Source organism: Poromitra crassiceps, assembly GCF_964638095.1.
Source record: "Poromitra crassiceps genome assembly, chromosome: 4".
Classification (NCBI taxonomy): Eukaryota; Metazoa; Chordata; class Actinopteri; order Beryciformes; family Melamphaidae; genus Poromitra; species Poromitra crassiceps.
This window is the reverse complement of record NC_139626.1, coordinates 48,688,800-48,711,434: the sequence shown is the minus strand read 5'-3', so window position 1 is coordinate 48,711,434 and position 22,635 is coordinate 48,688,800. Positions and strand designations below refer to the sequence as shown.

At 44.5% G+C, this 22,635-nt stretch overlaps 1 protein-coding gene across 1 annotated transcript; it reads left to right on the top strand.

The window, feature by feature from the left end:
* Positions 1–17,341: 17,341 nt before the first annotated feature.
* LOC310775827 (somatostatin receptor 3) lies at positions 17,342–20,924 on the top strand (the record flags this gene model as incomplete). The annotated part of the gene is made up of 3 exons (XM_083635956.1): positions 17,342–17,786; positions 18,250–18,581; positions 20,223–20,924. 3 exons carry the CDS (start codon positions 17,342–17,344, stop codon positions 20,922–20,924), a joined length of 1,479 nt encoding a protein of 492 aa, XP_083492082.1.
* Between the last annotated feature and the right edge of the window lie 1,711 nt (positions 20,925–22,635).

The following is a 22,635-nucleotide window of genomic DNA, read 5'->3' as shown; positions in this document are numbered from 1 at the left end:
AGGGATATAAAAATGTAGTTTTTAAATTATCCTAAAATCAGGGAAGGGAGTTGAAAATGTAAAAAGTAGAGTCCAAAGGAAATAGAAAATGTAGTCTTTAAGTGTTCGTAGGTTTAGAGAATACTAGCTAAGAGGAGGGGAGGGGAGGATAAGAGTCGGAGGTGGTGATTAAGGGGAGGGGAGGATAGGAGTTGGAGGTGATGAGGCCGGGGGGGGGGGGGGGTCCCCCCCTTCCCTTAGGCACCCTTCCCTTAGGCAGGCAGGTGACCAGGATGATGAGGATAGGGGTCGGTGGTGGTGAAGAGCCCGTGGTGTCAGACAGTAGAAGGAGTAGCGGGTAGATGTCCTAGAGTGACGACAGGTGGCTAGGGCGATGACGGCCGGACCTAGGGCTGCAGCGGCGGGGGTGTACGTCAGGCCAATGAAGGACACCTGAGGGGGAGAGAGAGAAGAGAGCGGGGGAATCTGCGCAGAGGTGGAACTAACTCTATAGACAACAATAAAATTAGGTCAAAACAAAATTTATTAGGATTTATTTTTTTATTTTTTAGGATGACTAATACTATACTGCTAATTCAGGTCTAAGTACCACCTAACACCACTGTCAATGATTCAGCCCTGTTGATGCGGACCGTTAATCATGACCTACAACAAACAAAACTAAATTAGGTCAAGTCTAAGTTTATACTGATACTGCTGGCTTGTGATTGCCCGCTCAGCAGTTCAGGACTAAGTTTATTCACCAGCTATTAGATTTTGTATCTAAGCTACTGGGTCGACTGATGCTAAGAACCTAAGTTAATGCAAACATTCGAGTAGATGCCATTCGCCCCGGCGGCCGCGGCACAAATGAGGTGAAGGAGGTGACATTTTGCGACAGGAATGAATTTGCACCCGTTCACCCGTTGGCTCGAGTTGAAATTTTGGCAAATAAACCTGTGCGCGTGAAGCTTTTTCCGCCTTGGGGTGAACGCACGGTTAAGCCAACATGTCCTCCGACATATACGACCGTATGGAGGTCAGGCTGGGTGAAGCTTGACACGTGTCAGCTGTCCCGGGTGGACCCAGGAGGGCCCTTTCATTTCTCTAATGTAATTGGATGGAGGAGGGTTGGGGTCGTACGGGGTCATGTTGTCCCGCGGCCCGGGGCAAGACACGCGCCGGCCCTGCGTCCGAGTGTGAATGAAGCTCGGACGACGCGAAAGCCCTCGCGAGCGAGAGAGCGCGTGTTCAACTCCCGAGCGAGGCACGCCATGTTTTTAAAGTTGTTTCACTTGCTTAAAATTTGGTAACCCCAAGTTTTATTTGTGTTTAACGTTGGAAAGGCATCAACGTTTTCAAATGAACCAGCACGTTGATAGTGTTCATATCCCTGCTTTTGAGACATGTATGCCAACGCTTTACTCTGGCGATTGAGTTGCAGTGGGGCTACTGGCTGGTAATGATGAGTGATGGCATTCCCCCCCTGCAAAGACAACACAGCACCTCCTCAGTCTGTTCATCAGTTCTGTTCTGTCACGTCTGTCTGCTCAAACTAATGGCCATTATAAATCAGTATACAAATAAATTAAGCTCTCATGGCCCCTCTCTCTCTCTCTCTCTCTCTCTCCTCCAGGGACACGGGAGCTTTGGAATGCATTGTGTGCCATTCAGTCTAATGTAGCTCTTAATACTGTTTATGTTGCTCTGTTCATCTGGCCACTTTGTAATAACATGAATTTGTTTGGCCTACAAGTCGATGTCCTCTTGTGTGCCGTCGCATCTGTGCAGGGAGATGGGTTCATTGCTGCTGATAATTGTTGGTAATTGTGCTGGGGCTGTGCACAGCATGCCAACTCAGAGTCACATCAATAATAACACACACACACACACACACACACCTGTTTTTTCTTCACACAGACATTTTTTAATGGTATAAAATCTCTACTAACTGTGGCCACTGTGAAGCCTTCAGTCAAACGTTTACATCGGCTTCACCTCTAATCCCTCACTCAGGGCAAAATGTCTCATGTCCTGTGTGTGTGTGTGTGTGTGTGTGTGTGTGTGTGTGTGTGTGTGTGTGTGTGTGTGTGTGTCCACGCGCCTGTATTGATCGACCCAGGCTAATGGGTGTGGGGGTGGGGCGTGAGGGTGGTGGCAGACTGGATCCCACCCTGCACAGGCGCTAACGAATCAGCGGTGGAGGAAGGAGAAACTGCACCTTGGGGAGTTACTCACTAATATAGCTGCACAAACACACACACACACACACACACACACACTATGCATGGTTCATTAGTAAACAAAGATAGTAATGAATCATTACTATCTTTGTATCTGAAGACAAGCAACACTGGCTATTCAATCAAGATCCAATCTCTCTTCTCTGCCCGCCTTGTTTGCAATGCCTATTGGGCACTGCCTTGACCCTCTGTCGCCATAGCAACATGTCGCAGGAAGTAGCTGTGTCTCTTACAGATGACAGTAGAATGGAAGACAAAAGAGGACGGTGCCTCTGTCGAGCAAGATTGGCTGCCTGCTCTTATTGTGGCTATCAGAGATTAGGATGGGCGGGCATTGTGCTATACACCCTGAAGACCAGCTGCAGATAGGGAGGCGTGTGTGTGTGTGTGTGTGTGTGTGTGTGTGTGTGTGTGTGTGTGTGTGTGTGTGTGTGTGTGAGTGTGTGTGTGTGTGTGTGTGTGCGTGTGTGCGTGCGTGTATGGAGAGCCGGGACTGCCGTAACAACAAATAAATGTATAAATGAGCAGATAAATACATATACCGGTATATGTATCATAAATATATGTAGAAATAAATGTAGATGACATAAATGTATATATATGTGTATTTTCCTATTTTTGTACGTTTTATATATTTATTTAATGATTTATTTGTGTATTTATACATTTATTTATACATTTATACATTTATTTATACATTTATACATTTATTTATACATTTATACATTTATTTATACATTTATACATTTATACATTTATTTATACATTTATTTATACATTTATACATTTATTTATACATTTATACATTTATTTATGGCATTTATTTATGTGTGTTTTATTTTATTTATGTCTGTTTTATTTACCTCCCATTTATTTATGTGCCTTGTATTTAGTGATGTCTCCTTTGTATTTAGTGATGCGTCCTTGCTTCCTTTCCTTTTCTGTATGCATTTCTGCCTACTCAATGCAAATTAGGGGGGCGGCCCGTGCATTTATGCCTGCTGCTCAATGCAGATTAGGGGGCTGGCCGTCATGGGCTCAAGTCTTTGCCTATTGGCTCGAATGCACATTGTCCTATCTGCTCCAAACTTGTCATGCATGATAAGTGTCCATGCCTGAAGATATCTGCACATCAATATCCATGGTATTTACACTCATAGCGCCACCTACTGGCAACAGGAAATGACATGTTTTACACTTACATGAACTGTAGCCTGTACTACGAATGTTGGATAAGAAGATCCAGGATCTGTCCCTTGATCTGGTTTGTCTAAACCAGATCAGCTCGATTGTAGTTAACTTGTACTACGAACCTCGTTTGCCAGTCGTTAACTCGAACCAGGTTTTTCTAATCAAGTTGACTGCGCGTGCACATGAAAATGCCCGTGCACACGAGCTCGTGCCCGCAAAAGAGGCGTGGTTTTTAACAACTAGCCAATCACAATGCAATATGGACCGCTCAGCTCAGAACCGTAGCTTTTACAGCGCCAGACACGCCTATTTCCTCATTCATCAAAGCCATCGACTACTATGTCAGAATCAAAATCCGCATTGGATATTTTTAGTCTGTTCCCGAATGACTGTCTAAAGTTACCACTTTTATTCACATCAGTCATTTATTTGAAGAGCGGTTTCTGCCTCCACGTATCCTACAGCAGCTGAATTCACCCTCTCAATAAACTGCGAGTGGAAGCAATGTGTAGCCTAATGTCTCAGTCCAAAATCCGTAGACCATTTAGGCTCAACGAATAATAATGATGTCATGTTTAGTCGCACTGATTGAATAATTCCTATAGGCTATCAATAAAAAAAAGAATGATAATAAAATTAAAAGAGGCTTCTGAACGACACGGTATGTGCGGGCATAGATTTCATTTATAAAAAATAGCCTATTTTGTGGTCACATATATTGTCAGCAGAGTCGCATATCTCCATATTTCATATAGCCTAATGATGCTGGAAATATGAAGTTCAATCACATCATACAGGCCAAAAGCAACACTTGCAGCTGCAAAATGCAGGAGTAGGCTAGATATGAATCATCTTAATATGGGATCGCCTGTGTGCAGGTGATCCCATATTAAATTGCTTAGATGTAGTAGGCCAGCATGTAAGCTATGACTATTTCAATTCCAACCCAACGTCAGTCTCAGCTCCATTGCGCACACGGCACCGTGCGCTTTGGAGACGTTTATGTAACCTTTTTATGCCGGTTTAGTGATATTTCTCCACTCACTATTCAGCTGCAATCGATCAGCGGGATCAAACAACGTATCTAGGCTACTTGAGAGCACAAAAATGAATATATAAAAACATATTCCAAAGTGGTATAGGGATTAATTAAAATAGCCAACAAGTGCAAGGCTTTAGTCCTTGATTAACATTAACATTGATTACCATTACTCATTCAACATTACAATTCGTGCTCCTTCGGGAAACTCATCCAGAAAGGGGTTGGCCATTTTTCCAAACTGCTGATTCGATTGGTTCGTGGGCGGTGGATTTAAGGTCTAATCTTATCCTTGCAACTTAACCTGCTACGGACCAGGTTAAGTGTGAAGCATAAGTTGCTATGGAAATATATGTCGGTAAGAAGTTAACTTGCTTTGTAGTACGGCCAAACCAGGTTTAAACCTGAAGTTACCTCGCTAAACCACTAAACTGGCTTTGTAGTACAGGCCTCTGCTCAGAGTGGGTTGAACACATCCACCTCGGATGTGGTCAGAAAATCCTTTACCACCCAATGCAGCTTCATTGTGATGATTATGAGTGCTCATTGACTGGCGTGGGCGTGGCGCCATGGCGAAGGTTGATGTTTCGCCGTCACACAGGAAGTTGGAGTAACTTCATTGTAGATTGTCCAATCTGCTCCAAACTTGTCATGCATGATAACTGTACATGCCTGAACACATCTAGATGTCATTATCCATTCATAGTCATAGCGCCCCCTACTGGCAACACAGAAAGTGCTTTGTAACTTGGCCCTACATGCTCACACGTGCACCAAACTTCACATGTTTGATGAGCATCCCAGCCTGAAGACATCTAGATGACCATTTGGAGTTAGAGGCAGAGCGCCCCCTACTGGCCACACAGAAAGCGGTTTGTAACTCGGCCGTACATGGTCACACCCGCAACGAACTTCACATGTTTGATGAGCATTCCAGACTTCACACATGTACATGCCAATATAGCATTATAGGCAGAGCGCCCCCTACTGGCAACACATAAAGTTGATTGTAACTCAACTGAACGTTGTCCTATCTGCTCCAAACTTGTCGTGCATGATAAGTGTCCATGCCTGAAGATATCTGCAGATCAATATTCAGTGATAGTTACAGCGCCACCTACTGGCAAAAGGAAATGACAAGTTTTACACGTACATGAACTGCTCATAGTGGGTTGACCACATCCACCTCAGATGTGGTCAGAAAAGACTCAAGCTCTCGATTAACCTTCATTGTGAGGATTATGAGTAAGACATTGATATGTCAATATCCATTTATAGTCATAGCGCCCCCTACTGCCAACACATAGATCGTTTTGTAACTCGGCAGTACATGGTCCCCCGTGCACCAACATACACATGTTTGATGACCATCCCAGCCTGAAGACATCTGGATGACCATTTGGAGTGATAGGCAGAGCGCCCCCTTCTGGCCACACAGGGAGTTGGAGTAACTCCATTGTAGATTGTCCAATCTGCTCCAAACTTGTCATGCATGATGAGTGTACATACCTGAAGACATCTAGATGTCAACATCCATTTATAGTCATAGCGCCCCCTACTGCCAACACAGACAGTGGTTTGTAACTCGGCCCTATATGCTCACACGCGCACCAAACGTCACATGTTTGATGAGCATCCCAGCCTGAAGACATCTATAGGACCATTTGGAGTTAGAGGCAGCGCGCCCCCTACTGGCCACACAGGAAGTTGGAGTAACTCCATTGTAGATTGTCCAATCTGCTCCAAACTTGTCATGCATGATCAGTGTACATACCTGAAGACATCTAGATGTCAACATCCATTTATAGTCATAGCGCCCCCTACTGCCAACACAGACAGTGGTTTTTGTAACTCGGTCCTATATGCTCACACGCGCACCAAACGTCACGTTTGATGAGCATCCCAGCCTGAAGACATCTATAGGACCATTTGGAGTTAGAGGCAGAGCGCCCCCTACTCGCCGCACAGGAAGTTAGAGTAACTCCATTGTAGATTGTCCAATCTGCTCCAAACTTGTCATGCATGATCAGTGTCCATGCCTCAAGCCATCTATATGTCAATATCCATTTATAGTCATAGCGCCCCCTACTGGCAACAAAGAAAGTGGTTTGTAACTTGGCCCTACATGCTCACACGTGCACCAAACATCACATGTTTTATGAGCATCCCAGCCTGAAGACATCTAGATGACCATTTGGAGTTATAGGCAGAGCGCCCCCTACTGGCCACACAGGAAGTTGGAGTAACTTTATTGTAGATTGTCCAATCTGCTCCAAACGTGTCATGCATGATAAGTGTCCATGCCTGTACACATCTATATGTCAATATCCATTCATAGTCATAGCGCCCCCTACTGGCAACACAGAAAGTGGTTTGTAACTCGCTCCTACATGCTCACATGCGCACCAAACTTCACATGTTTGATGACCATCCCAGCCTGAATACATCTAGATGACAATTTGGAGTGATAGGCACAGCGCCCCCTACTGGCCACACAGAAAGCGGTTTGTAACTCGGCCGTACGTGGTCACACCCGCAACAAACTTCACATGTTTGATGACCATCCCAGACTTCACACATGTACACGCCAATATAGCATTATAGGCAGAGCGCCCCCTATTGGCAACAGGAAATTACATCTTTTACACTTACATGAACTGCTCATTGTCCCAGCCTGAAGACATCTATATGTCAATATCCATTTATAGTCATAGCGCCCCCTACTGCCAACACAGAAAGTGGTTTGTAACTCGGCCCTACACAGTCCCACGCGCAACAAAATTCACATGTTTGATGACCATCCCAGCCTGAAAACATCTACATGACAATTTGGAGTGATAGGCAGAGCGCCCCCTAGTTGCCAGTAGGGGGCGCTATGACTCTAAATGGATATTGACATATGTCTTCAGGCTGGGACACGTATGAAGCACGTGCAGTTTGGCAGAGATTGGACAATCTCCAATGGAGTTAATCCAACTTCCTGTGTGACGGCAAAACATCAACGTTCGCCATGCCCAAGCTGCATTGGGTGGTAAAGGATTTTCTGACCACATCCGAGGTGGATGTGTTCAACCCACTCTGAGCAGTTCATGTAAGTGTAAAACATGTCATTTCCTGTTGCCAGTAGGTGGCGCTATGACTGTAAATGGTTATTGACATATAGATGTCTTCGGGCATGGACAGTTATGCATGACAAGTTTGGAGCAGATAGGACAATGTGCATTCGAGTGACAGCGACTTCGTGTGTCATGGCGAGACATCGATCTTCGCCGCGTAGCTACACCCACGCCGTCCATGGTAAATTCAAACTTTTAATAACTATTCATCATTGGGGTCTCTTCTATCTGCTGTGCAAGTTTGAGGGTGATCTGATGAACCCCGTAGGAGGAGTTCGTTAAAGTCTGACCCCTGGAAATGGGTGAAATGTCTGAAATATTGCACAGTAAATTCAAAATGGTTGACTTCCGGTTGGGTGTGGATCCTGGCACCAAGAGACTTTTCCATCAGTCTGGCCATGATACATGTGCCCTGCAATTTTCGTAGCTGTAGGTGTTAATTAATACACAGGACAAGATGTTACTATCCCTTGTGCCAAAATCCGAGGAAAAACACATTTAGAAGCCCAATCCAGAATAAAACAAGCTAACAGGCTAACAAACTAATAAACAAGACACAAATCACCAGTTACCTACCCTAGCCAACAGCAGTATGAAGCATGTCATTGGGGTTTTCAAGTGGGCACCTTCCTTCACCGACGTTTCGTTAAGTTAGGCCCACGACACCTCAAGAAGGCTTAACGGTGTAATCCAGCGTCCTGGAAACACCCCCCTCCATGCTACCACCGCACAACTGCATATTACCTCACTATCTAAGCCTAGCTATCCAGGTCGATTCGGTATGACATTCCTGACTACACCACCACTGTCAATGATTCAGCCCTGTTGATGCGGACCGTTAATCATGACCACCAACAAACAATCCCTAACTACACCACCACTGTCAATGATTCAGCCCTGTTGATGCGGACCGTTAATCATGACCAACAAACAATCCCTAACTACACCACCACCGTCAATGATTCAGCCCTGTTGATGCGGACCGTTAATCATGACCAACAACAAACAATCCCTAACTACACCACCACTGTCAATGATTCAGCCCTGTTGATGCGGACCGTTAATCATGACCAACAACAAACAATCAATCTGACCTTAGCGAGCTCCCCAGCTAGCATGTTTCCTCCTTATCCACAGCCATTCACTTGCTCGTTCTGCTGCCTGAGACATGTTGCTAACCGCAAGTTTCAGGCTCCGTCCCCGAATGCCCAACTCAGTTAGTAAGGCAATAACGGACTTTGCCACAAAACCACGGCAGCCCACCTCTACAGGCCGCACTCGAGCCCTCCAACCTCGCTGCTCTGCCTCTGCTGCCATTTCAGCATACCTAGCTTTCTTGCGCTCATAAGCCTCCTCAACTCGATCTTCCCACGGGACTGTGAGTTCGATAAAATAAACTCTCTTCTCTACCTCAGACCACAGTAACAAGTCCGGACGTAGCCGGGTGCTAACTATATATGCTGGGATGACTAGCTGTTCATTCAAGTCAACCCTCATTTCCCAGGCTCCACCTACACTTAGCTGCCCTAACTTGTGCCTGACCTTAATTGGTCTAATCTTTTCTCCCTCACGTACAAATTTGATCTGTCTATTCTCTTTGCTAGCAACTAGAGAATTTACTTCTAGCCGCTTTTCCTCAACTGCAGCTGCCAAACATTTCAACACCTGGTTGTGACGCCAGGTGTATCGCCCCTGGGAGAGACTGACCTTACACCCTGACAGTATATGCCTCAATGTACATACACTAGAACACAACGGGCAGGCACCATCCTCGCCCAAACACTGATTTAAGTTCTGGGGAGATGGCAGCACATCATAAGTAGCCCCTAGAATAAATCTAATTCTGCTGGCCTCCATGCTCCACAACTCTCTCCACTTCAACTTTCTCTTCTCTACACTCTCCCAGTTCACCCACTGTCCTTGCTTTGCCTGCGACACTGCCTTAGTACATCTTACTGCCTCCTCTTGCCTATGTACTTCTTCAACTACCATCTTCCTCTTTTCTATTACTGATGCCTTGTTCCACACAGGTTTCCCTATGCACAACCCTAAGCCTCCACGCCCATGCTGCACCTGACCTATGATATCCCTGTGTCTAAGAGCTGACTGTGCTTGCTGTACTGCCTCCTTTGGGTTCCACTTCCTCCCTGTTTTAACTGTGGGCGCTACACTCCTAACCACTGGATCCTTTGACTGAGTCAGAGTCATTTCCAGTCTAACCTTAGCACACTTGAACTCCTCTGTCAGGCTAGATAATGGCAATTCCAATATGCCTTTCCCATATAAGGCTACACTGCTTAGGCAGCGTGGGACTCCGAGCCATTTTCTAATGAATGAGTTAATCATCCTTTCTAGCTTTTCTACCTTTGAAAGGGGAACCTCATACACTGTCAGTGGCCACATCAACCGAGGCAACAATCCAAACTGCAAACACCACAACTTTAACTTTCCTGGGAGCCCTGACTTGTCTATACTTGAAATACCTTGAATCATTTCCTGCCTCACCTCCTCAAACTGTCCCTTATCACTGAGACTTGCATCATACCATCTTCCCAAACTCTTGACTGGTTTCTCTAACACTGTAGGCACCACCTCATCATTTATAACAAACTTCTTACCTACTACCCTCCCTTTAATGATTGAAATACTCCTGGACTTACTTGGCTTCACTTTCATTCTAGCCCACTGCAGATTACTATTTAACTTATCCAACAATCTGCTAGTACATGGAGCGGTTGACGTCATAGTCGTCATGTCATCCATGTATGCCCTAATTGGAGGGAGCCGCAGCCCTCCCTGCAGCCTTTCTCCACCCACTACCCATTTTGAAGCCCTAATAATGATCTCCATTGCCATGGTAAAAGCTAATGGGGAAATTGTACACCCTGCCATAATGCCTATCTCCAGCTGCTGCCAAGCTGTAGTGTACTCTGCTGTGGTAAAGCAGAGTTGAATATCTAAGAAGTAGGCTTTAACTAAGCTCTTTATACTACCTGGCACTCTAAAGAAATCAAAGGCCTCCCATAACAGACTATGCGGCACTGACCCGAAAGCATTAGCCAGGTCCAAGAATACTACATGCAGGTCTCTCTTCTCACGCCTAGCTGACTGGATTTGGTGCCAGATCATGCTGGTGTGCTCTAAGCACCCGGAGAAGCCGGGAATTCCAGCCTTTTGCACCGAAGTATCTATTAGCCTATTCTTTTCTAGATAACTAGACAGCCTCTGTGCCACAACACTAAAGAAAACCTTCCCTTCAACATTAAGTAGAAACTTAGTGCGAGGGCTATTCCGTTTATAGGAGGCACTATGGAGGCATTTAGCCACGCCCCTGGCCAAAAACCTTGAAATCTGAAAATTTTCGCCACTTGTGACGGATGTGCAAAGTTTGGCCACTTTTTGTGCATGTTTAGACCCTCAAAAATGCACGCAAAGTGTAAGTATAATAACAATAAATATAGCCACAAGCGGCGATGCGGGGTCCAAGCATCCGGTGACATGGGGGATATATGAGACATAATAAACACAAAATAAGGCACATTTATTCAGAGTTGGTATGTGCACAAGTAAACAAAATTTGGTTGAGATCCGGTGACCTGACAGTTTCCAAGCAGTAGTAGTAGTAGCCTAGTAGTAGCAGTAGTAGGAATAGTAGTAATAGTAGTGTTGGTAGTAGTGGGACTGGTAGCAGTAGTAGCAGCAGTAGTTGTAATTGACCGGTTAATGAGTTGTGGGCAATTTAGTGTCGGGGTGTGTTTCATTAAAAGTTTAGAGATTTATCATTTCAAAACTGTGTGATTTGGCCAAACGGTCTAGGAGGAGTTAGCAAAAGTAGGGTTTTGATCAAATTCAAAATGGTGGAAAATCTAGGCAGACGCAAATGGGCGCGGCCTACATAGATGCATAAGGAATCCCTGAGAAGTGATTTGATTTGAAAGAAATTTTGAGTATAGGACACACGGTTCAGAAGATATGGAGCATAACGCGAAATGGTCTGTTATAGCGCCACCATCTGGCCGGTATGGGTATTTTTTTGTTTCTGAGTAGTGAGGCACATTTCCAATCTATGTGCCCAGTCTGGCTATGCTGAGCATTACAGTTTCTGCTGTACATACAGTTTTACCGGAGAAGAATAAAAAAAAAAAAAATAATAATCAGAACAGATACAACAGATACAATCCATGCACTTCGTGCTTGGACCCCTAATAACCGGAACAATTACAATAGGGATCCACGCACTTCGTGCTTGGACCCCTAATAATAATCCCTTGGAATACAATAGACAATAATAGATGTCTTACTCATAATCCTCACAATGAAGGTTAATCGAGGGGTTAAGGCTTTTCTGACCATATGTGAGGTGGAGGTGGTCAACCCACTATGAGCAGTTCATGTAAGTGTAAAAGATGTAATTTCCTGTTGCCAATAGGGGGCGCTCTGCATATAATGCTATATTGGCGTGTACATGTGTGAAGTCTGGGATGGTCATCAAACATGTGAAGTTTGTTGCGGGTGTGACCACGTACGGCCGAGTTACAAACCGCTTTCTGTGTGGCCAGTAGGGGGCGCTGTGCCTATCACTCCAAATTGTCATCTAGATGTATTCAGGCTGGGATGGTCATCAAACATGTGAAGTTTGGTGCGCATGTGAGCATGTAGGAGCGAGTTACAAACCACTTTCTGTGTTGCCAGTAGGGGGCGCTATGACTATGAATGGATATTGACATATAGATGTGTACAGGCATGGACACTTATCATGCATGACACGTTTGGAGCAGATTGGACAATCTACAATAAAGTTACTCCAACTTCCTGTGTGGCCAGTAGGGGGCGCTCTGCCTATAACTCCAAATGGTCATCTAGATGTCTTCAGGCTGGGATGCTCATAAAACATGTGATGTTTGGTGCACGTGTGAGCATGTAGGGCCAAGTTACAAACCACTTTCTTTGTTGCCAGTAGGGGGCGCTATGACTATAAATGGATATTGACATATAGATGGCTTGAGGCATGGACACTGATCATGCATGACAAGTTTGGAGCAGATTGGACAATCTACAATGGAGTTACTCTAACTTCCTGTGCGGCGAGTAGGGGGCGCTCTGCCTCTAACTCCAAATGGTCCTATAGATGTCTTCAGGCTGGGATGCTCATCAAACGTGACGTTTGGTGCGCGTGTGAGCATATAGGACCGAGTTACAAAAACCACTGTCTGTGTTGGCAGTAGGGGGCGCTATGACCATAAATGGATGTTGACATCTAGATGTCTTCAGGTATGTACACTGATCATGCATGACAAGTTTGGAGCAGATTGGACAATCTACAATGGAGTTACTCCAACTTCCTGTGTGGCCAGTAGGGGGCGCGCTGCCTCTAACTCCAAATGGTCCTATAGATGTCTTCAGGCTGGGATGCTCATCAAACATGTGACGTTTGGTGCGCGTGTGAGCATATAGGGCCGAGTTACAAACCACTGTCTGTGTTGGTAGTAGGGGGCGCTATGACTATAAATGGATGTTGACATCTAGATGTCTTCAGGTATGTACACTCATCATGCATGACAAGTTTGGAGCAGATTGGACAATCTACAATGGAGTTACTCCAACTCCCTGTGTGGCCAGAAGGGGGCGCTCTGCCTATCACTCCAAATGGTCATCCAGATGTCTTCAGGCTGGGATGGTCATCAAACATGTGTATGTTGGTGCACGGGGGACCATGTACTGCCGAGTTACAAAACGATCTATGTGTTGGCAGTAGGGGGCGCTATGACTATAAATGGATATTGACATATCAATGTCTTACTCATAATCCTCACAATGAAGGTTAATCGAGAGCTTGAGTCTTTTCTGACCACATCTGAGGTGGATGTGGTCAACCCACTATGAGCAGTTCATGTACGTGTAAAACTTGTCATTTCCTTTTGCCAGTAGGTGGCGCTGTAACTATCACTGAATATTGATCTGCAGATATCTTCAGGCATGGACACTTATCATGCACGACAAGTTTGGAGCAGATAGGACAACGTTCAGTTGAGTTACAATCAACTTTATGTGTTGCCAGTAGGGGGCGCTCTGCCTATAATGCTATATTGGCATGTACATGTGTGAAGTCTGGAATGCTCATCAAACATGTGAAGTTCGTTGCGGGTGTGACCATGTACGGCCGAGTTACAAACCGCTTTCTGTGTGGCCAGTAGGGGGCGCTCTGCCTCTAACTCCAAATGGTCATCTAGATGTCTTCAGGCTGGGATGCTCATCAAACATGTGAAGTTTGGTGCACGTGTGAGCATGTAGGGCCAAGTTACAAAGCACTTTCTGTGTTGCCAGTAGGGGGCGCTATGACTATGAATGGATAATGACATCTAGATGTGTTCAGGCATGTACAGTTATCATGCATGACAAGTTTGGAGCAGATTGGACAATCTACAATGAAGTTACTCCAACTTCCTGTGTGACGGCGAAACATCAACCTTCGCCATGGCGCCACGCCCACGCCAGTCAATGAGCACTCATAATCATCACAATGAAGCTGCATTGGGTGGTAAAGGATTTTCTGACCACATCCGAGGTGGATGTGTTCAACCCACTCTGAGCAGTTCATGTAAGTGTAAAACATGTCATTTCCTGTTGCCAGTAGGTGGCGCTATGAGTGTAAATACCATGGATATTGATGTGCAGATATCTTCAGGCATGGACACTTATCATGCATGACAAGTTTGGAGCAGATAGGACAATGTGCATTCGAGCCAATAGGCAAAGACTTGAGCCCATGACGGCCAGCCCCCTAATCTGCATTGAGCAGCAGGCATAAATGCACGGGCCGCCCCCCTAATTTGCATTGAGTAGGCAGAAATGCATACAGAAAAGGAAAGGAAGCAAGGACGCATCACTAAATACAAAGGAGACATCAATAAATACAAGGCACATAAATAAATGGGAGGTAAATAAAACAGACATAAATAAAATAAAACACACATAAATAAATGCCATAAATAAATGTATAAATGTATAAATAAATGTATAAATGTATAAATAAATGTATAAATGTATAAATAAATGTATAAATGTATAAATGTATAAATAAATGTATAAATGTATAAATAAATGTATAAATGTATAAATAAATGTATAAATGTATAAATACACAAATAAATCATTAAATAAATATATAAAACGTACAAAAATAGGAAAATACACATATATATACATTTATGTCATCTACATTTATTTCTACATATATTTATGATACATATATATGTATTTATCTGCTCATTTATACATTTATTCATTTATTTGTTGATACGGCAGATCCGGGACTCCATATGCGTGTCCTTGCCTGCATGTGTGTATTTGTGTTGAAGTGTGTGTCTGAACATTACACATTCACATAATATCCAGTAAATTTGCAGTGCTCTAATATATGTATATATATATATATATATATATATGATATATATGACATATATAAAAATATGATTAACCGGACAGACAACCCGGTCTTTATGTTGGCTTCAGAGGTGCTGTGAAACGTGTCCTCCACCCTGACCTCCAGCTTTGTATTCGGTAGAGCCTGGAAAGGAAATAGACTTTAAATTGACTATTTGCAGAAGCATTGATGTGCAGCGCTATGTCAACATGTTGTTTGAACAGAGAAGATGACTAGTGTGGAACTGAGGGGGCTGATGCTTCTTGGCTGTACTTTAGCTCAGGATCTATATAGAGACAAAGTGAATGTCACTTCCTGCTTCAGCATGCGTACCAGAGATTTTCATCCGCCATTTATTTTTCCCAGAGAGATTTGTAAAATGCTTATAAAAATAGTTGTACTTGTTCAAACCCAACGGTTCAGCTATATTTAGAAACAGGAGAGTCCACAGAACATTTCACTCAGACCAAAACGTAAAAGAATTTGGATTTAAAGATTTTTTGTTTTGTTTTTTGTTTTTTGTTTAGGTTTTGATGCGAGTGAAATGTTCGATGGTCTCTCCGGATTCTAAATATAGCTGAATCGCTTGGTTTGACCAATAAAACAATTTTCTAAGCATTTTACGAATGTCTATGGAAAATAAAATGGCGGATGAAATAGGTTGAGGCGATGTCTCGTCATAGACGCTAGGTTAGCTGGCTCAGCCTGGCTGGGGGCGTGGCCAGGGTGGGGTAAAGCCTCCCGTTCTATCCATCCAGCAAAGTTAGAATTTAGCTGATAGCCCAGCCCAGGCAGACACGATCGGGGATTTAACCACCGCAGTAAACGCACATCTGAGCAGACGTCTTGTGTTCTGCTCTAGAATCCCCAAACCTGTAGTTAGAGCCGCAGCACCTTCCTTTGGTGAGTCAGCCCATTGATATATATGGGCGGTTTTACCCCACTCGCGCGGCAGCCGTATGACATTTTGTGGGCGTTCCCACACATGCCGACTGTCTCTATCCCTTGGTATGCATTCTGAAGCAGGAAGTGACATTCACTTTAGCTCAGGATCTATTGGATGTGACTTTTTTTTATTTCTTACTATTTCTGTCCATGCCCTTTAGCACTGTAAATCGTTCTGTCTTTCTTTCCTTGCCTCTCTCGTAGGAGTACCTCCATTTTCTCTCCATCATCCTCATTCGTGATAGTAAAGGTTGTGGAGGAAATGGCTCTTGCGTTCTTAACAGAATGCCAATTATTGGCCATTACTGCCAGAGATGAGAGTGTGCCTGTGTCCAGCACGGCGGCTATTAAGGAGGCTGGATAGCTTCGTAAACAAGTCTTGTGCTAAGAGAACTAAATACGTTATGTTTTTGTTCCTACAGACTCTTGTTGTGATGGAAGGAGAGTTGTTCACTTAATAAGTAGCCTAGTTTATTATTCCACAAGCCACTGAGCCAGTTTCTCAGATTGGACCAGACTTTTCAAACTTTGAGTTTTTACCAGATCATATTACATCCATCATCATCGTCATCATCATCATCATCATCAACATCATCAGGCACTTTGACCGCTATCGTTTTTACTGTGTGTGTGTGTGTGTGTGTCATCATGGCAAAATGTGGTCCTGGAAACACCTATCGTAGCAGCAGGAACTTACAGAAGCCATTTTGAGTACTTTGCCAGGTGTTTATAAATGATGTCCGTCTGTCCCTGTCTGTCTGCCTGTCTGTCTGTCTGCCTGTCTGTCTGTCTGTCTGTCTGCCTGTCTGTCTGTCTGCCTGTGGACAGATGTCAGTGCGCTAGCATCAAAACTGTGCAAGATGCGATGCGGTCACGCAACTTTACAGGTGTGTAGTTGACATCAAAATGAAGGCCGAGTTCAAAAACGGGCGTGATCCAAGCAATGGGGGCGGGCCCCCCACTTTACGCCCCCTGGTCCACATTTGTTTTAAGTCGCGGCTGGTGTGGTGGTCCCATCGCAAGATGTGGTCTCTAGTTCAGTTCTATTGAAAAAATGTATCAGTCAATTCTCCTAAGCCTTCTTCTTCTGTGGTGTTTTATGGCAGTTGGCATCCTTTATGTTGCATTACCGCCTCCTTCTGGATTGATCCATCCAGTGTTTCCCTACATTCTGTAAAAGCTGATCCTCCTCTCACCCTCTCCCATCCCCCCTCAAGAGCTCTGATTCCTCGACAGGACCTTCTCCTGAGCCTGAATATTGTTTTAACATGTGTCCCAACACTTGTCAAGATCTATCGTTGGTTCTCCCTCTTCATTTCTTGTCCTTTCTCCCTTGCAGGGGTGATGACGTGTCACTGATGTGATCTTACCGACTTCTATCTCCTCCTATTGCTTAAAAGCCCTCATGGAGTTCATCCAAGCAACCCAAGCCTCTTCGATAGCCCAGGAGGCCCCTACGGCTCCCTGGAGCACTGACCCTGGCCCAACCCTCCCCCCCTTCCCAACGCCCTCTGCCCCGCTCCTCAGCTTGACCCCGACCGACGGCTCCTTCCTCCTCAACGGCACCTATCAGAACTGGACCGAGCCTGGAGCTGACTCCCTCCCCGGTCTGGCTGGAGTCCTCATCCCTCTGATCTATGTGATGGTGTGCGTCATCGGCCTGGTGGGCAACACCTTAGTGATTCACGTGATCGTCCACTACACCAGGAACCAGTCGGTCACCAACATGTACATCCTCAACCTGGCTATCGCCGACCAGCTCTTCATGCTGGGCCTGCCCTTCCTGGCGGCGCAGAACGCCCTGCTCTCCTGGCCGTTCGGCTCGCTCATGTGTCGGGTGGTGATGACAGGTTGGTGGTGAAACGGTTCAGTTCAGTTGTGAAAACTTTTTTTTTTTCAGTTGAGACTTTTAGCCAAGACTTATCTCTCCCCCAAATATCTTGAGAGTTATCCATGCTTTTATTAGGCTAATCTCTCGGCTAGATTATTGCAATTCTTTGTAGGCTATGTGGGCCTAGATCAGTCGTCACTCCCTCGTTTACAGCTAGTACAGAATGCAGACGCTCGGCTCCTAACTGGTGCAAGAAAGTGTGACCATAATACACACCAGTATTGGCTTTCCTTCACTGGCTTCCGGTTTGCTTCTGGATTGATTTTAAGATTTTGTTGCTTGTTTTAAAGGTTTTGAATGGATAGTGCCTGCCTGCACTATATAGTCCAGATAGGACACTCAGGTCTGCTGACCAGATGCTACTTGTTCAAAAAAAGATTTTTTATATAAATAAAACAAAAAATTTACCTTGACCTTGACAGTGGATGCCATCAACCAGTTCACCAGCATCTTCTGCCTGACGATGATGTCCGTCGACCGCTACCTTGCTGTGGTGCATCCCATCCGCTCCTCCTGGTGGCGGCGCCCCCGTGTGGCCAAGGCAATCAACACGGGTGTCTGGGCCGTGTCCTTTGTGGTGGTGCTGCCGGTGGTGGTGTTTGCTGGCGTGCTGGAGGATGATGGGAACTGTAGCATCGTGTGGCCGGAGCCAGCCGAAGTGTGGAAGACGTCTTTCATCGTCTACACGTGCACCGTGGGATTCTTCTGCCCCCTGCTGGTCATCTGCATGTGCTACCTGCTTATTGTCATTAAGGTATACAGATGCGCCAGATTCACGGAGATTGCACTGCATTTGGTTTTTGCCTCGGTTAATTGAACGATCACAATTTGTTTGAATGCTGATACGCAACTTACTAGTATCAAGTGACGGTAATGTGTGTTTCAGGTGATACCTATGGTGAACAGTAGTGTATAGACTATATATTTCAGGGTTACGGTTACAGCCAGATGCAGAAAATAGGCAAGTGACCCTATGTGAACTAAGCATGCAGAGTGTTAGGGGGGTGGCCTCATCCGTGGTGTCTGTCCGTCTGCGTTCATTTCTCTGTTCACTTCCATTCATTTTCAAAGACAGCTGTCCGTCTGTCCGTGGAGCACATACGTTTTGATGGACACAGGGTGGAGCAGCGACCGGGGCAGCAGGGGGGAAATTTGGGCAAGTAGGCCTACAATTGGGGAGACAAATTTGGAAATATATATATATATATGTTTTAATATAGTAAAATAGCCACTTTCATTATCAACTACAAGATTAAATTCACAATTTGATTTTGCAGTTGCTTTAAGACGGATCCACTTACTGTAAGGCTGGCGACCTTGTGCACTATAGGGCCCTTTTACCTGTAATTGGAGCATTCTCTGATGTTAATACTAGTAACGATACTAATATTCTATGACACACTGAAGGCGCAAGACCCATTCATTACACTCAGTCCACAAAAAAAAACTTTCACTGGTTTATGGCAATTGTTCCATAATGTGTTCTCAGAACTCCCAGGGAAGGACCGCCCAGCCCCCCCCACACACACACACACACACACAATAAATGATCCCAATTGGAGAATTAACTGTTCTAATTTTAGGTTGCGCGCTCACTACTATTTTCTCCACACACATGCAGTGTAGACAGCATTGCAGTTGAGTAGTCAATGTGAATTGAACATAGAGTAAAAGACAGCTTACAGTACTGCAAAGCAAGACCAGGGATCCTTTGTGGGTATTGCATAGTGAGCTATTTATTGAGCATCATTCCCTGCTATTAGGGATGCACCGAAGGGAAATTCTGGGCCGATACCGATGTTTAAAATAACAATTTGGCCGATAGCCGTTTCGATACCGGATACTGTTTTTTTTTTTTACACCGTTTTTTTTTTACGACAGGGAAACAAAAAATCTTCATTAACATTTACAAATAACTGACCTGTTTGAGTCTTTTGAGCCCTTCATCACAATATCTTTGAATGAGAACAAATTCAATCATACTGTAATGTAATTATGAAAGAACCAACAAATGATGTGACCCAACTGATCGGCTAAATATCCGCCACTGCAATCCGTGAACAGCATTTTTTTTTTTTTTGGGTGCCGATGGCCGATTGCAGTCAATAAGCCCAATATCGGCCAATACCGATATACGACGGATATATCAATCAGTGCATCCCTACTGTATACCCTGTTATGGTAGGCTTTACGCTTAAGGGTCCACCGAAGATAATGCATTTTATTTGTATTGGTACTGTTGACAAATGTATGAGCACGTCTGACAAACATCTGTGGTGTTAAGTCCAATACTGTAGTATGGCTCTACATCTATTCATCATCCCTTTAATATTTAAAAAGTGTTTGTCGAAATGTGAAAGGTTGAAGTTGGTTGTTTTTGCCTTTTCCTCCAAAGGTGCGCAGTGTGGGCAAACGAGCGCAGTCCACGTCTTCTCGGCGCAGGAAGTCTGAGCGCAAGATCACCAGGATGGTGGTCGTGGTGGTGGCGGTGTTTGTCCTGTGCTGGCTGCCCTTCTACGCCCTTAACATTGTCAACCTTCTGGTGGTCCTGCCCGGGGACTTCAGGGGGCTCTACTTTTTTGTCGTAGTGCTGTCGTACGCAAACAGCTGTGCCAACCCAATACTGTACGGCTTCCTGTCCGACAACTTCAAGAGGGGCTTCCGGAAGGCCCTGTGTCGCTCTTCGCGCAGGGTGGAGAACACCGAGATACCTCGCCCCACAGAGGAGTGGGGTGGAATTGTCCTTCAGCCAAAACAAAGTGTGGGAGGAGCCACTGATATACACAAGGAAGGCTATGGTGAGACAGAAGAGGAGGAGGAGGAGGTGGAGGGAATAGTTGATGCCACACAGATGGCAGAAATCTGCAGGAATTTGCAGAATGGGAACAAAGATGTGGCGGAGGGCTCCAGGACGCTGTTCTCTCAGGGGGAGAAGTCGGAGCCAGTGCACCCAGGTCAGAGTGCCAAACATGGGGAGGTGACTGGGAAAGGCCCAGGCTTCGCGCCTGAGACCAAGAATGTAAAGAGTGCGAGCAACAGGTCACTACCAGAGGCATCAGTGGACAAGAACTCAGTACTTGAAATCACCTATCTGTAACACGGTGACATGATTTCAGTGGACTTATGGTACAGTACATGCCATAGAAGGTATTTCTCCGACATTTTACCCATCCGCTGTCACTAGCTGCCACTCTGCAGGCATAGCGTTGGAACTGTGGAGCTCGCTACTATCACACAATATGCAAATCTTTCAAATAGGAACGGCCCGATCTACAAGTAATATTTGTCTCAAATACCTGTTGAGTATCTGGCGATACTGAGTAGCTACTGCTCCAAGGATCTAGTAGTCTGTAGAAAGTGTTGTCAACTTTGTCAAGTTATCTAAGTGACTATAGTATATTTATTTATTTGTTTGGTTATTTAGCGAATGAAATGTCAGACATGTTGGTTTTTTTCTTATACTGCAGGGGCCATTGAACACAGCCAACACAAGTCAAACACATCCGACGGTTTGTAATACAGCCTAATGTTATTCCAGTAGAGCTGAACATGGATGCCATTCAGACACTAATAAGTGCGTTCTTTTGTCCCTTTAAAAGGTCAACAGACATCAACCGCTTTAGCCTCACAACTTGAGATATGAGAATAACAAACCCATGTTACAACAGCAGCGTCTGGAAGTGATCGGGTTTGACAGAATGTAGGCAAACGGTGGAATCCAGGAGCCAGTAATGCAACACATAAAGGATGCCAACTGCCATAAAACACCACAGAAGAAGAACAGCAGCAGCTGCAGAGAAGCAGCGAGTTTTACATTTCCATTGCCTGCATGGTGGTTGAGGGTGGGACATTCAGTAATCTTCGCCACTGCCACAGTCATCCATATTCATAGGAAATGAAAAGTAAAGGCAGGCGCAGCACACGAATAGAGACTGAAATAAAGTCACTATTGTGCCATTTGTGGTACAATAGCATGGGTGCGTGATTTCAGACATATAACAATTTACACATTCTGGACACCTTTTTAATTCCGCCTGAAGTTTTATATTGGATGAGCAATAGGGTTGCAACAACATGAAAAAGATCAGGTGTAATCTATGATCACATATTTGATTTATTCATTCACTTAAAGCTTAGAGATTAATTGTCCACTATTAAATTAAAGTCTGCAACTATTTTGATCCGTCGATCCGTTTGAGTAATGTATGTATTTATTTATTTATTAAGTCAAATTTCTCTGGTTCCAGTTTGCTACATTTAATTAACTAACTAATTTAATTTTTACTCTTTTTTTTTTACTCCTCTATGAGAATAAATTGAATATCTTTGGGTTGTGGATAACAGAAGATGGGGGGGTGAGTCAGGTGAAAGAGTATATTTTTTAATCTTATCGACTAACTCATCATTACAGAGGTTTTTCACATATGCAGGAGATACTGCATATGTGTAGTGGACAAACAAGATCTCAAATGTACAGATCTCAAAAGCAAAAATGATGATGAGCAAAAAAGAGGATTCATACTTTCTTCTACCTTATGGTGCTTTCTTACAGCACTTTCCTGCTACACATGCATACAGTTACATGCTGTATTGAACTGTCAACAGGCTCAGTTGCGATAGCAGTGACAGGGGTATGTAGTGCATTGTGAACCCGAGATTCCATGGAATTTGTCTTTGTTAGGGCCCATAGATTCATCAAGACAAACCTCAGACCTGGAGTTTATATACAACCTTGCCATGTTAATGACTTCTTCTCTGATTTTGTTTTTTTCGCGTACTGGTTCGCGTACAATGTATGTGTAGCTTTG